This window comes from Neospora caninum, chromosome VI (genome assembly GCF_000208865.1).
Source record: "Neospora caninum Liverpool complete genome, chromosome VI".
Classification (NCBI taxonomy): Eukaryota; Apicomplexa; class Conoidasida; order Eucoccidiorida; family Sarcocystidae; genus Neospora; species Neospora caninum.
In genome coordinates, this window is record NC_018392.1 from 2,486,477 (window position 1) to 2,502,840 (window position 16,364).

The 16,364-nt window shown below is 51.8% G+C and overlaps 2 protein-coding genes across 2 annotated transcripts; one reads left to right on the top strand and one right to left on the bottom strand.

Moving 5' to 3' along the window:
- Positions 1–8,321: 8,321 nt before the first annotated feature.
- Positions 8,322–10,470, top strand: NCLIV_018380 (putative dihydrodipicolinate reductase; the record flags this gene model as incomplete). Its single annotated transcript, XM_003882031.1, has 3 exons — positions 8,322–8,620; positions 9,306–9,591; positions 10,009–10,470. 3 exons carry the CDS (start codon positions 8,322–8,324, stop codon positions 10,468–10,470), a joined length of 1,047 nt encoding a protein of 348 aa, XP_003882080.1.
- Positions 10,471–11,779: 1,309 nt separating this feature from the next.
- Positions 11,780–13,365, bottom strand: NCLIV_018390 (conserved hypothetical protein; the record flags this gene model as incomplete). The annotated part of the gene is made up of 4 exons (XM_003882032.1): positions 11,780–12,121; positions 12,634–12,713; positions 12,867–12,925; positions 13,178–13,365. 4 exons carry the CDS (start codon positions 13,363–13,365, stop codon positions 11,780–11,782), a joined length of 669 nt encoding a protein of 222 aa, XP_003882081.1.
- Between the last annotated feature and the right edge of the window lie 2,999 nt (positions 13,366–16,364).

Genomic DNA, 16,364 nt, shown 5'->3' on the forward strand with positions numbered 1-16,364 from the left:
CGCAGAGCCGCATCGACGATCTGCAAATGCGATGACACACATCCTCAGGTTATCACCAAATAGATACCCCTCTGATACACTTTGTTCTTTAGCAGTTCAGTGGCTCATAGATGCGTTGACTTGCATCCAGGAATCACCGGGAATGCGCGAGCGAGCTGGAAGTGCGTTTCGATACGCTTATAGTTCATGTGTATCTGTTTTCGCTGAACCCCACCATGTGCTTGCTGCGCCGTGTGTTCTCTGTGGCTGTAAATAAGAGAACTTCGCGCAAGGCGACAAAACCAGCACTTCTAAAACTGATTTCCTATCTGTCGTCAAGTATCCAGTATTTACCCCAGAGGTCGCAGCTGTTTTTCTTCCGTCCATGGTTGCACAAAGGAAGCAAAGCAGTCTCGACACCCTGGAAATTAGAAGACAAAAGTCGCACGTGCAGGCTAAAACGCGCCCTTGTCCGTCCCGTCCGCTGGCGTGGCAAGCGAGCCTGAGTTCGGGCAAAAGCAGGTTATCCCGGGGAGCTGGCTGACCGAGAAATCAGCGTTTGAACCTGCAGGAGCACCGTTTCTCCACAGTTCAATGTTAGCGCATTCCTCCTGCCAGTTTGAGGAAGCGTTAGTCCCCTTACCTGATTTGGAGATCGAGCAAACATTTCTCCCCCACTTCTGTGTATGCAGCGAAGCCGATTTGTAAAATAGAAAAGAAACGACACAACCCGTCGACCATGGAAAACTTCAGGATAGCTGCAAGGGCTGCAGGTTCTCTTACGCACGAACAACACATCCCCACAGAGGTAGAGTGAACCAGGAGCTCCTTGTCCGCCCCTTTCCCGGCGTCACGTTTCTTCCTGCACAGGGGCCATTGATGGCGGTTATCTTTCGTGGAACGTGCTAGTTGACTGCTGCGTCTTACGCATTCGACAGCAGGAAAAAGCCGGCTTCCAGAAAATCTACTTTACGAGATCGTTCGCACTCCGGGCTCCGGCTTCAGTTGCCCCGTGATACGTGAGCAAGGATACAATACTCGCTACGGCATTGCTCGCATAGATTGGACTCCCAGCATTCGCATAATGTTTTGCCGGCATCATTGCCCGGGTGCCTGTCTCTTCGGTCGACTGTCGCCTGTACGCGGTGCCGCTCCCGGAAGAGCGCTTACGGGGAGAGGCGGCAAAGGACTTCTAGAATAGCAGCCAAGCACTTTGCGTCAGTCTGGTGGCCACAACAGATGAAGACAACCGCGATCGGTAGCCCGGGTCAGCCTGACACTTCACACGCGCGCTAGCAGGGGAAACTGAGGCGACGCAGTCTTCGAGCGAGTAAATCGTTTGTTGCAGTGTAGGGCAAACCTTGAACATGTTCTGGGCGGCTGTCTGGCCTTAAGGCCTCTGCGAGAAGACTGCAAGCAGAGCTATACAGGTTATTGTTACCTACGTGGTTGGCCGGAGCCTCGTTCAGTCTGATCTGGACGAACGCGCACAACCGCGACACCGTCCCTGTGAAACGGGTCAGCCACTCGCACACGTCACTTTGCTTAACATTTGTCGACAGATCAGGATGGTGGAGTAATGTGCGGAAAGCACCTTATCACTGAAACACTTGTGAACCGGAGCAGAGTTTCCTGTGTGACAGATGCTCCCATTTCGCAATGTGCTCTTTTACGATCTGGACCACACCAGTTGCTTTACATGCAGTGGCAAACACGTGCCAGTGGATTTGCGCGGTAAAGGCTGACCTGTGTTTATTTTTTTCTGGAAGCCATGTTTGCTGTTGCACTCTTGTGACACATTGTCGAAACTACACTCAGTTGTTGCTACACCCACGAAGTGCTCTCTCGGTGTCAGGGGGAGCAACACTGAAAAACCGACACTGCACACTCCGAAAGCGGCAGGAAACGAGGGGACACAAGACCAAGAGGGATGACGCATCGGCGGCTTGTGAACCACGTCTTTTGTCTTGACAATGATTGCCCGTCTCCAATGAACTGGCGTGGAGCCCAGCGGTGTCTCGTCACTGTTCGGTGGCTTTTCGTTTTGGGAGTACCTTCGCCGTGGTTAGAAGGCAAGTGACATTTCTCGCGTTGCCGAAGCCTTTCTTAGATCTGCTACCTGCTTGCTGAAGAAGTTCGGTTCCTTCTCTGTGTGACGTCATCTTCCGGAGCGCCTCTGCAACCGCTAGTCTGCACAGGGGCGGCGACACACGTACAGATCCACGTACCATATTCGTCGCTCCTCATCTGGGCCTATTTCTGGACAAGCTCATGGACTCTGAGGACTTCCTGTGAAGACCGTCCGCTGTGTGGCGCGACTCGAGGCTGACAATGGAACAGCTCGTGTGGACGAAGAGACCAAAGGTGAAGCACTACGAAAAAGCCGCACATGTGTTCGCTACTCCCGGCTGAAACAACAAGGACGCTGCGCGCGTAGAAGGGCTTTGCTGATGTCGTGCAACACGTTTGGTAGTCAGGCAGCTGCGCATCCGTTTCAGGAGGTACGAACGTAAATAAAACGGCATACCGAACCACGCCTGACTGAGTCACCAACAACCGCTCGCCAAGACGCTCAGCCGCTCCGGACTCCTTAGCTGCTCTTCGTCCGGCTGGCAGCAGAGCCGCACAGCCTATAACGTCTGCAGCCGCAGCCTGAATCATGAAATCGCAAGATGAAGACTGGTACGGACACGCAGCGCCGCAGCTGCCATTGCCTATCCTCGTCTGAGGACTTCCATGTCCTTCGATTGAGCAGCTTCCACCGAAACGAATATCGTTATATAAGTCACCATTTGCTTCATCCATGTCCCCATTTCCACAATTGAATGCATCGCCGTCACTTGCATTCCCAGTGTCCTCTCCGTGTGTGCCTGCGTCCAGCGAAGCCACCGAGGCATCGATCTGCTGGCACTCTTGGACGCTTCCTGATGCGCGAGTAGCGAATGAGCTGGTAGCAGCAGGTTCCCGAGTACGTTCTAGCGAAGCACGCATAACCGATTGTCGCCGAGCACGGGCTCCGAGAAACATGCACTCGAATGGGTGCTCAGTATTGAAATCGAGGAGCGGTGTAGCTGCAGCCACAACGTCGTATCGTAGCGCCTTGCACTTTTCTTCCTGAAACGTCAATGAAGGTAGTGGCAGTCTCAGTCGGATTATCAGACGGGCGTGAGACTTTAGCAAAGGGATATGCGCGTGCTGGGACCGCTTCCACACGATTGCAGTAGTGATGGGGCATTCCCCGCCATGTTTACACGGGACTTTTTCCCCGAAGGAGGCAGGATGCGGACACCAAGAAAGTCACCGCCGCGCAGATTGTGCACTTCACACTACTTTCACAACGCTCAGGGAGGGACGCACAGAGCCAATGAGGGCCTAACGCGTGAACTGAACGTGTCCAACATTATATCCGATGTTTAAAACATGCTGAGAGCATCGGTTGCAAGCAGTGGTTTGTGACCAGGCATGTAGCATTGAAGCTCCACCGTTACTCACCTGGTCAGAAAGAATCCCGCTAAGTGTCAATAGAGCCTCCAAAACCTTAGCTGGGCCGATAGATGGGGCACGGCGGAGCTGTTCGATTAAGCGAGGCAGTGCTCGAGATCCGTAGCTGCACTCATATCGCGAAGTCGACGGTCGTGTGCTTCAGCTTTTTGAACGTCACTTCTCAACCTCCCTCTGTGGTTGTTGGTGCTACCACATTGTACTCGTGTGTACCTATGTGAACAGGGGTGTAGGTATACATGTACGAGGTAAATAGAGACGTGTGTGCCGGTATACTAGAGAGCACTCTAGCCCAAGCAGAATTAGAGTGGTCCGATCAGGTCCTCCATTGACAGCGCAGAAGGCACATGCTGCATGGCCATTTCTCGGAAGTGAGCAACCCTCTCTGTAAAACCATGGAAGCCCTGAGTACCCCTTTGAACAGCGCAGTACATTTTGCGTAGACAGGCCAGTGGGCCTTGCAGAGTCCTCCGCACTTTCATTGTTGGAGGCGTGTGGCAGACGGACACCGCGTTCGATAGGAAAGCCATCACTTTCGACATTTTCAGTGCAGCTGTCGGCCGCGATGCGTCTGACGGTCACGTGATACGGAATGAGGTCCACGAATAATGTGAACTGCACCACGAGACGATGTCACCTTTCAGATCTAGACTTCAGTATGTGACGTCTTCAGCGAAGCAGCGGGGGGATCGTCAGTTGCTCTGGTGATGAACAGAAAAGCGCTAAAACATCTGGCGCGCTCACTAACCGACACTGGCTTGGCAGGGTTATGAGAAACTCCCTGCCTGGTTTCGCGTACGCTCACATGTCGCTGTCTTTGTCCTGGTGGGAGTGGGTCAACGAGCTAAAAATACTCACGCGGTCGTTATCTCATTGGTATGGCATGTTGCATCCTTCTTGTGGTCGTAAGGATGTCTGTAATGCAGTGCTTGATTATCCACCAGCCGGTTATATGCTTGCCCATGGTGGCAGGTTCCCTCTGGCATTGCGATGCTTGACTTCTCGGCTGCCATTCCTAAAAAGCTTCTTGCGTGCGCCTACTTTCTTCAGCGACTGAAATCACCTGCCGTACAGAGAACGGGCAGACGGGTAAAAACCAGACGACGGTTTCAGCAGATCCCAGGTAGCGGTGATGTATGGCTCTGGCTATCGCCTGTGCCATTCAACAGCTTGGACGTCGGCAGTTCTCGCCCTGTGCTGTACCATTCCGTCGTTTTGACGTCCAGCGACTTACAAAAAAAACATTGATCTACATCGGGAGCCGTCCAAAATGAGACCTGGCGGAACCGTAAGGCACCGGAACTTAGAGCAAAAAATTGGCTGCCGCGTGCCCACCTTATCGATTCGTTCAAAACGTAACACACTTTGAGATGAGATGTACGCAACGAAGGGGGGGGTTTCCTTGAAACAGGTATCCAATGACGACACGCGACGTGACGGGTCTTCAAGAGAAGACCCTGGCGAGAAAAGGGGATGAGAAACTCACTGCATGCCCTCCAGCGGCAACAGAGCACTCAACCTACAGTTTTGAGTCTTCACTCACCGTGAAGGTCTGCTTTGCCGAAAGCGTTACAATGTTGTTTTGCCGGCAGCAACGCCGTCTACTAGAAATCACACTCAGTGGGACACCGCGGTGACCTAATTTTATTCGCGCCCTCTCTCTGAGAAGGGTTTCTCGCTTTTATTTGGTGGTGCTACGTTCAGGAATGGATACAAAAGTTCCTGCAGAGTCCTGGCTCAGTCTGGTGCTGAGTTTGCGATACCACGAACGTTTTCTCACCAAGAAAACGATGCAGTGAGCAGGAGACTAGCATGCTTCCAAGAGGGAGGAAATTCGATCTCAGTTCCACTTCATATCGAACCCTATCAGCATGCAGTTGCTATTTTGGGGCCACTAAACCCAGCGCTTCTGCATGTGGTATTGGGCTTTGGAGACCAAGACAGTCGTTGTTGGAGCTGTTAAACAGCTACCGCTTCCAGGACACTCAGCTGAACGTTGCTGTTGGAACGAAAGCTATCCAAAGAGAGGATTTGTCCATATTCCATGTCTGAGGAAAGCCGGGAGGATAGACGCGGTGGAGGAAGACAGCGGGTCCAGCAGCGGATGAGGTGCTGAGGTGGTCGAGTGTCTGGTCGTGCCAAGGGCCCCGCAGCAACCTTGTCATCCATTTCTCTTCGACTTTGTCGCTTGTACGGGAGGCGTTCAGGCGTGGACGACCCTCGGTGAAAGGACGTGATCACTGGTGTCTAACGTATCGAAAATCCTACAACGTATGACACCGGGGAGTGTTTTGCACCGCAGTGTTTTGCGGGGCCATCATCGGATCAGCAATAATTGAAGGAAATGCGGAAACGCGTTCGGAAAGGTAACAAGGGTGACCGCCTGGGAGCGGCCGAATCGGAACGATGACCCTCAGTTCCTCAACTCGGCACCTGGAGACTACTTTCGCATTCTATTAGATTAGGCTCGGTACGTAGAATGTTTCTTCACGCTCAAAATGGAATATCGTCTCGAAGAATGCTAGCAGTACAGAGACGAACAGAAGCCAAGAAGAGGCAATTGTACAGAATTCGTGAACCGATAAATTTTCCGGTCCATGGACAAGTTTCCTGCAGGGCTAAAGTCGACCAACAACACCTCTTTCATTGTTCTGGAGTTAGGGCAATACCAAAGTTATGACCTATGTGTCAAACGGCTCAGTCGTGAAGGTGATTCATCCCTCGCACCGTCATTCATTTGTGGATGCTTTTTCTTTCTTTCTCCCAAGCCCCGAAGTCTAGTACTTACTAATCGTCGTGTCAGTAAGCAGGCACACTGTCGAGAGGTGCGTTACCCGCAAACACATCTGGCTGTCTTGTTTGAAAGAAATGTCCCTCATGATGAGGATAGGTGACAGAGAGGTACAGTCGTTCCGTGTGACTCTCTGTTAGGGGAAGGTGCTACGAAGCCGCGTGTTGGACGCAGCCAGGAGAAGGGGTGTATCTGCTGGCGATGAATAAAACCTATTGCGGCAGACAGATCCGAATGCAACTCCATTGCACGAACATGAGTGGTTGAACACAAATTGTCTGTAGGTGAGCGAGCATCTCTTCAGCGGAGGCTGCGCCACTAGAAACATGCACTACAGCAAATCATTGGCAGTCACATCTATACCACAAAACATGAATGGTTTCGTTGGTTTTCGAACAGCTTTTTGCAATCTGTTCATACGCTACGGATGCCGTTAAGCTAGTTCAGCTGCTCTTCTCCAACATCTGCTCTCAGTCTCTTAAACTAACTTACAATTTTACTGTTCACCGTCTCTCGACATTTGGAAATCTTTTTGGGCGGGTTTCGACTCAAGCGGGGGAAAGCCTCTTCTAGACGAGTTGGGCCTCGAATCTTCACTGCCCCAGAAAAGGCACGAAAACGGGTACCCACCAGTGGAATGACCCGGGCAGTTGTCCTTTCATGCGAAAGATAGAGGCGGCGGCTGATTGGACGGGTGAAATTCACGTGTGTGGTGCCGGCTTCACACGAGCTGACGGGACCGAACTTGGTACAAAAAATGCAGGAGTTGGGTTTCGTGTAGGCCGCCCCAACGGAGTCGAACGTAGCCCCTGTCGAGCTCTCGCATCTGAAAGCTACACTGAACGTCGAACAATTTGGTGCTTTTCCGTCCCGGCCGAACCCGAGGGAGGTGCTGCCTTAGGCCAGCTTTCCCCGCCGTGTATCAGCCAGTCGGCTAAGAGACGAGCTTACACATTTCTCAGACTCTTTCCCTAAGTTCCACTCTACATCCGCTTATTGAGTAAGACCACGTATGGACGAGTTTACTTGGAGGCTTTAGAAAATATCCTCGGCAGACACAGCATTTGCTTTGCTGGCGCCAAACGGCTCCCCTTCAACCCGGCAGTAAGGAAGGAGCTGTTTACCGCATCCAACGCAGGAAAATATCCGGTTAACGCTGGCGGGGCTGAGCAAACTGCCTCCGTCTCCGCTACTCCCCGTCTCAAGAGTCTAGTGGGTATCTTTCAAGGGCGGCATAAGAGAGAGTTTAGCGGCGCCGGTTGGGAAGCGACAGCAATGACAACATGCGGTGGCTAGTGGGAGACAGCAACGGAACTTAACGCTGGCAGGCAAGACACGGGTCTCAGTGGCGGGCTCGCTCTCTGGGAGCAGTTTTTCCAGCGTTGGACTGTCTCGCTAAATCGTGATAGGGTTTTGTGTTTGGTTAGGGCATCAATTGTACGGGGAAAGGTCGTAACACTCAGCCGGCATCTTCTTTCTGCAATTGCCCGTGGACAAGTGCATGCAAGCAGTGGCAAGGAGACACGGCATTCGAGCACAGGGAGCGTAATTCCCTTGCGTTCATGCGGTTCGAGGCACGTCCTTTACTCAGCGCGCGGCTCGCTCGGGCCAAAAGACGACCTCAGCAAGTGAACACATCTCTGTTTCGAGTGTCGTGTGTCATTATTCCAGGGGGACCTATTCGTCTCAGCTGGAGTATTACTACTTTTCAGTGGCCCAGCCGAGGAAAGTTGCAGTTGGTGCCATGCCGCTGTCTCGCAACGGATGTCGGGGGACCCGCGAAGCTGGAATCATGAGTTGTTTTTTCCCGAATTACATGTGTTCACTGAGATCAGGCTAGGATCGGTATTTTGGACCAAGGTCCTAGTAGCCGTTCGAAACTCGACCTGCTGAGGTGTTCCCTCTCTTCGTCGACAGTATCCCTGCACCGCCTTCAGTGACCCTGTCGTACCTCGTCCCAAACGTTCTCTCTTTTTAGAGTGTCTTTATTTTCTGGAAGCTACTTGCCTTTGTGTCGGAATCATCGGCGTGTATCGTTAAACGTCTCTCCATGGCTCCTGCAGCGGGAGCTCTCAAAGTCGCCATTGCAGGCTGCACTGGCCGCATGGGCGAACGGCTGGTTGCTTTGACTCGCGCGGATCCTGCCTTACACTTTGTTGGTGGCCTGCGATCACGAGTTCAGAAAGACGCTCTGGTGGCCTCAGCAGTGGGGCAAGTTTCACTCCATCCACCGAAAAAAACCGGAGAAAATCTAGCCGGAGACAACCAGGAGGCGGTACCCAATAAGGACACGGCCCCTGGTGTGTACACTTCACTGGACAAGCTGATCGAGGAAAGTGGTCAGAAACCGTCAGTAGTTATTGACTTCAGTAACCCCGCAGGTATGGAACAAGCATGCGAAACGGGCGAAGCAAATCGGTTGTACAAGAACGATCTCTGTAGCCACAGTCGGTGTGCTCCGGCGACCATCATAGATTATATACGGAGGAACAGCAGAGCTCGCTATGTACGCGCAGAATTATGGAAGACATCTAGCCAATGTAGCACTTAAATGCTTGAGAACTGACAAGAGTATAGTAACCGTAGAGATTCTAGGTCAGATGACAGACATGTAACTTGTGGTCACCCCAAACCGACTCTTGAGAGTGCTCCTCGCGAGTTTCAAGACCGTGTTGCAATATTCTCTTTCTGTGTGAGTAAGGCTTGTGGGAACCATACGATGTTAAGGAGTTCCATATGATGTGACAGTTTTTATGGCACCACGGTATCGCATGATCATGTAGCTCCTGAATGTAACGGCACACGCATGGTCATGTGGGCTCCTCAATGTAACGGTACAAGCAGTAAACAAAGGACTCCTCAACTTTATTTGAGGAGGCAAGTGGTTGCTACGTCGCGTTGTCCCCCGGCTATACCCCCCGTTCGGGAAAATGTAACAGCCTCGCCGATGTTCACTGGAAGGTAGAACTAGGAATAACTGGTAGAGTGAGTGACATGTTGTCATTTTCGGACTGTATGCCTGTGCACTGTTCAGTTGTGACTACTTCTCAAGCCCGATCGGAATCGTTTCTTTTTTCACGGGTGGAGATCTTATGGTTTCGTCTTTTCCATACCCTAGTGCACTGCTGCGACCCAAAATTGCAGGAACGATGTCGCTTATTCCTTCGTGTATCCGCCACAGCGTGGCATTAGTGATCGGCACTACTGGATTCACTCCAGCGGAGCAGGAGGTGGTGGAGGCAGCAGCGCGAGAGATTCCGCTTTGCATCGCGGCGAACTTTTCTCTCGGTGTAAACCTGCTCGTTCGTATTGCAGGCGAGGTGAGAGTAGCGCAGTGCACGGTTGGACGTCGTCACTCAAAAGGAGCACAGGTCAATCCCATGTCGATGCTTGAACTCAAGAACCACCATCGACAGTGAGGCAGTCAGATCCGCGGGAACTGACAAGCGGGGGACTCCGTACCGATTTCAGAGGGCTTCCTGTTGTGTTATCATCCAGAACGTAGTATCATAAAATAGATTACTAGGAAGACGTGATTCTTTCTGAGGGAGCGCGTTCCTAGTGTGTTAGGCCTCGGGCAGTAGAACGGGGAGAAAAGTCAGTGCTTGTGCAATTCGCTGTAAGACAGGTCGTTTGAGTTCCTAACCAGTATAATACACAACCACTGAAGAGAGCAAGTGTAGTTCCTGCGATGTACCATGGTGGTCGTTTGCACGCCTGGTCGTGTTTCTTCGCAGGTTGCAGCCAGTCTTGGGGAAGACTTTGACATCGAGCTCGTTGAGGCACATCACAATCGCAAGGTCGACGCGCCTAGTGGTACGGCCATAGCTCTGCTTGACTCCATTGCTGCAGCCACTGGACGGACGACCTGTAAAGGTAGTGCTGATGCCGAGACCACAGCAGAGACTCACCGAGATAAGATGGTGCTCATCCACGGGCGAGAAGGTCGCAGTGTCAGAAGAAGGCGGGGAGAAGTAGGTGTGCATGCCCTCCGAATGGGTAATGTGGTTGGCGAGCACAGTGTGATGTACGCTAGTGACTTTGAACGAATAACACTCAGTCACCATGCGGAAACGAGAGATGTATTTGCCTCCGGTGCGATTCGCATGGCCAAGTGGATTGCTCACCGTCCAAAGGGCAAGTATCAGGTTAGTGACATGCTCTTCCAGAAGGCGAACAGCAACCCAGCAGAGGTGTGAAATTGTTGTAACAGCCTAACCAGCAAATTTCAGTGGTTTTCTTCAAAATGTCGGAGTTATCGTATCCCGCTTCTTTTTTACCGAGGCAGGACACGTGGTTGGTGTTTTTTTGGCACGCCGGAGCCGACCATGTTGCTCTGCGACTGGCGACCATATTTCCGGAGCATTACGGACTAAAGGGACATGGCTATATGAGATGGATCAAAAAATGTTACTCCCTCTGGAGTTCTCCAGTTGCCGGGTTTTCCAGTTGAAAGTATTGTGTGTAATTTCGTTGGAAGTCGCCTCGCTCTTTCTGCCATCTTCCGGTCCACGGGGAACCCCCACTTCAGAACCTCAAATTATCGATGTGTGTAGTTCGACGGAAATGGCCTCTATCTCAGCCCTAGTGTGTGAGCGCATCGGGTCGTCCCAACCAAGAGAAGCCCAGGGATGCCACCACTTCATGTGGTATATGCATCAACAGCTTCTGGTGCCAAGAGGGGTTTGCAGAAATTGATTGCATACGGCCGGCACACACATTCGAGATTACCGTGATCTCCTGAGGATGACAAAGTCCGTCTGTGCCAGAGGCCTGCCACGGTCGTTCACACAAAACGGATAGTTATCATAGCAGGTAGTGCATTATCAAAAAGATAAAGAAAACTAGTGTTTCCTCCCCTCCTCTCGCACCACAAAGCCCTGTAGCAGCTTCCGCTAACTACGTTCCACCCGTACTGACGAGTTCTGCATGACTCTCTCCACATTTGGCAGCAGCAGCAGCAACGCTTGCTACAAGACGTTACAGACCGTCTGTAGTCTTGCGTGAAGAAACCTTGAGGAAAGGCAATCGCCGGCGCCACTCGTACTTGGCCCTGATTCTGCCTGCTTGAAAAAACATATACACCACTGAAAGCCAAACATCCGTATTTGCCCAGAGTCTTCACTCTCGCAAGCGCGGCCCTTCATTCGCTCCTTCCAGGTCTTGTTGTGTATAGCAGTTATCCGGAGAAAGCCGGCCAACTTGTGAAGCCATGTCGTTCCTGCTCAGAACTCATCCTTAGTTAGAAGCTCTTTCCAAGCCGCTGTCAAGCGGATTCACGCCAGACACGGCTTTGGATGGACGTGGAACTCACTCTGGCACCCGAGAGAAAACGAGCAATCTGCAGCAGCCGCCTGAGGCAACCCATAAATGACGCTTGTAGCTTGAACGATCACACCACCAGCCGTGCAAAGCAGCTACTCTATGAGAGTTCTTGGCCGTCCAGCTGGAGCGGTTAATAAAGTTGGCAGGGCACAAGGTCGAGATTAAAACCTCTGACCAACATTGTCAGCCAAATAGCATCAGGCTAACCGTGATCACCAGAGATGCTGCCCCAAGAGGCAGGGCATATAATGTAGACCGATCCAAGCCGTCTGAGCCAGCCCTCATGTCTCCTGGCATTGCTGCGGGACCACCATACACCATCCCGGCACCTTCCATTGCCGCCTGGGGATAATAGGGCATCTGTGGGCCCACGGCTGGTGAGGGCTGCAATACCATTCGCGGATCAGGACCTTGGAAACCGATGGCCATGGGTGGAACCTGTTCCGGGGCCACAATATCCATTTCGTGACGGACCGCTTCGACGTAATCGACCGTTGTGGGTTTCTTCACAGCCTTACAAAGAATCTGAAGCAAGCCAAGGTGAAAGCAAAAAACCGATCGATGTAGGTTTTCCTACAGTTCAGCTCGGGTACCTAAGGTTCCAGAGAAAATGCACACTGCCAGCCGAGCTCACAGAAAGCCTTATACACGGACACTGTTACGTCCTACCACAAGGAGTGGCACGAAACAGCCGTGACCCGGAACGTATTATCACCTGTTACAGCACTACAGCACTCTTGCCCATATTGTGAGGACGCTCATTTGGTGCATGTATGTAAATGCATTTTCTGGCGGAAAGGCCCTCCAATCGAATGAACACCTGCATGTGCATATAAAAAGAACTACTGCTGGAAGTCACGGTGTATACTTTCTGTACCACACATGCCGCGCGTGATCTTCCCGAAACAGTCGCGCGTGGAGCCCCTGGTCGGGCAGTAACAAGTAGCTGGATCTCTGTTGCACTAAATTTCTCACTAATGTTGGAGGGAATGATATTATCCCATAGAAATGACCAGCTCTGTTTCGATGTTCCTCACATTTCTGTGTGATTTGTTGGCTGGTGTAAGACAAGGCTTCACACGCTTAGCATCAGCCACAAGCGTCCAGGAACTCTTTGCTGCGCACAGTACACACGAAAAGAGAAGACAAAACCACAAATGCCGCTTCTTGTCGAAAACTAGACTGTTTCATCTACATCCTTCCTGCACGCTAAGAAAAGCCTCTGGGACCAGCTCCTGTCTAACCAGGCAGCAAGGAAGGGTAATCTTACAATCTTGGCTCAAGAACATCCAGCTTTCGCATCCGCGACCACATCGGCTCCAACAGAAGCTGAGAAAAAAAAGAACAAATGTTGAAATTGTCTGTGAGAGGGGTAAAGAACAGCTTCATCCGTACTTTCTGCTCGAGCTTATGTACGCACACACCAGTCGGATCCTTGATGCCAGGTCGACGGTCAGCGTATACGAAGATTGTAGATGAGCGAGCTGGCTCCTCTCGTCAGCTGGCGATGCCATAGTCCTCCCACTATCTCTGGGAAAAAAGCAGAGGGTCGACACTGAGAGCTCGGGCCGCTGCCCTTACTTGTCTGTCGAATCGTCGGGGTGAAATCCTCCGAAGCCAAGGTCCTTGCAAAACGGCACCTCATTGACTTGTTCTTCGCGTCTCCACCCGGCACGGAATTCTTCCGCAGTGGTGGGAGCATAACGAAGTTCATCCTCTGTGACGTCTTTGTTCCGATGTTTTTTCTTCCGGGTTTTCACAACTCCCATGGTGCCAAAGAAAGAGATCTCCTGCGGTGCGAGCACAGATTGGCTCGAGACCGCAAGGCCCCCTGCTGTCAGACTCTGACTGGCCCCTTTTCCTCGAAAAGAGTCAGGCAATTCGAGTCCTCCCCGGTGTTTGGCTGCTGGTGTGGTATCCTGACGACGAAGCCGGGCGAATTTATCGGAGGATACTCCCACGCCTTGGCCTGATACTGGATCGATGACGCCAGGCTGTGAGTCTTGGGAAGAATCGGTCCTTGACACAGCATCGGCACTACTGAAAGCACTTATAGTCAGTTTACTTGGCCGTTCCCCATTTGCCCCATATGACCGCCTTGCTGGAAAAGTGCCAACATCTTTCCTGTAGGCGTCAGAATTCACATTACTCAGCGTCTCGCCATAGGAGGTGAGACTCAGTGAGACGCAAACTAGCAATAGGGCGACCGCATAGATGAGCGAGGGTCCACTGCATGAGGCTCTGCCTCTTCGCAAAATAGATTCTGTGGTCTTTTCCATCACAGTGCTGCACTGCCGGGTGCGATCGTAGCACACAAGTCTGTCCAGAGAAGCCCCGGTCATACCCTTGAGTGTCGGGTGAGCCATTTTGTATGGATTTTCACATCCACACGGAAGCCCCGAATCCATAAGCCTCCGGGGTCACCTTTCGTCGGAGACCAGTTCGGATCGGCTTCGCAACATTTTCACAAAGGACGTTCGAGTCACGGCGATTGGAAATTGAGGTACGCGAATTTGACTAGCCGGAAACCACAACCGAAAATGGTGCAATCTTCAGCCCGAAGTATGCAAAGAGTAGAATTGGAATTTGCATGTGATGCGGATAGAGAATTATTTTTGAAAGAACCCGTAAGATTTGCTAACTTGTTGCAAAGGCACGGCGCCTGGGTACCAGTCAGCGTACTGTGGTGACGAACTCACTCACGGAGTAAAACCATAATACAAAAGACCAAATCCAGGCGACAGAACAATCTACATCCAAAATGTGGAGAAAGTCAGGAGATGTCCTCGGTGCTCGAAAGCAAGGGGTAGACGTGGGATATTTGTTTTCCGGAGGACTGGAGGTGGCGGAACGTCGCCACAATGAAAACCGACTCCCCGGAGAGGGTGACGTCAATTTTAGTCCCCAATATCACTCCCTTCCACTTCGTCAAAAGTTCGTTCTTCTAACAAGGCATAGCTGGCTCATAAATATTCATGTTCCCCGTATGCATATCGATTGTTTCCCGCCAAAGGAAATTCGTTGACTTGGAAGCTTAATTCTAGCAAGACAAGGGACAACGGCACAGACACATTGACCACCGCATGTATGGCTAGCCTCGAAAAAGGGTTGCCAGCATTCGACGCGCAAGGGGTTTTCAGGAAATTAAATGACGTTTTTCGGCGAGAGTGCAAAGACAACATGTTTTAAAGCCACTAGTTTGCAGAACCGTAGATCCTTTCCTGCGTTACCGAACTTCGTAACGGTTGAAAGAAGCGCCATGACGGCGAACCCAGCTTGGCGTTATATGGCAGGTCACCAGTCGCTGATGGCGGCCCCTGACAAGTTCGGGGGTTCCCTGTTTACTGGTTCTTCGTTGGATTCCTCGTCAAATCCTCAAAAACGCTTGAGAAACATAATCGACATTCGGATCCAGCACGGTCAGTCGCTGTGTTTTTCGTGCCGCTTTTTCGGCCACGCATCAGACACACGAGACACCCGGGCGACCGTTCGCCCCGCTCCTGAGAGGCTCACCACAAGGGCCTTTCGTAGCAAAGAGGAAAGCCAGCAGTGGTGGATGCTTCGCTATTTCCGCGCTTCCAGAAAACGTGGAGAAAAGCAGATGTGAAGGTTTCACGTTTGAGCGGGTTTTCCGTAGCGGTGCACTGCCAGCAATCACAGCCACATCCTGCCACTGCTACGCGTCTCGCCTCACACAACAGGGGGGTCGGACGGACAGCGCCTACGGAGGTCTTAAAGCCCCCTTTTGCTTGTTCCCACGCTCCCTCTTCTTTCCGCTTGTAAACGTGTACTGCAGGAAGATGGTCATGAGGGGCATAACTATGCGTCCCGCGTTGCCTGATCCGTGAAAGGAACACAGATCATAGCTGGACGGCTCCGCAGACCAACTCGGCGTCTACGTGAACTTGTCAGAACTATAGTTTTGCCCAAATGGTGAGCTCTCTTTCTCTTAACGAAGCCTCTTTCTTTAAAAAAAACAGACTTTTTCGGCGGTGTGTGCTGCTGTTTCTTATGCAACACGCTCCTCCTCAACGCTACAGTTACGGAGTCGTCGCAACGGTCGTCCCGATAGAACGCGTCTGCATACTACCTTTCACCGTCCCGCTGGGACACTCTGTCGCTACCTTAGCAGAAACAAATGTATGAAATTAGCAGTACCAGCCTGACTGTGGAGGTCAGCCACCAGTAAAGTGTTGGAGCCAATTTCAGCCGTCTGGCCATGTAAAGCAGCTTCACCGTAACTTGTTCGTCTGGATGTGTGTAAACGAAACGCTGCACCCAAGCTCTCATCACTCATCTCAAGCATCTTTTCTGATCGGGAGAACAACAGCGAGGAACCACTTCCACCTTCGGTTCCGTAATAGAGGAATCGTTCTTCCCGAGAAAAAGCCCGCGGTGAGATTGCGTGCACATCGTTGCCGTGGGTTGGCTGCCGTCTGGGGAAACAACCGTCTCACTAGCCGTAATGTGTAGCGGCTGTCGGGGTCTGATGCTCATGAAAGCTCTGTTTTTGTGGATCTCACATCAAGATTGGGCGGCCGCACCCTACTGCAATTTTTCTGATGTGCGCGGCGATCACGGGTGTGTGGAGAGTGTCAGGGAGGGTTAAATCTGACTTAAAATATCTCACGACGAACTGCATAGCTGATCTCTGTGCAGATGCACGGTCATGCCATAGATGTTGGAGGCGCCAAATTCCGTGAGGAACGACTTCGAGCTCGAGCTGAGTTCAACGTACAAACATCGCGGCAAGGAATGGCTGAACCTT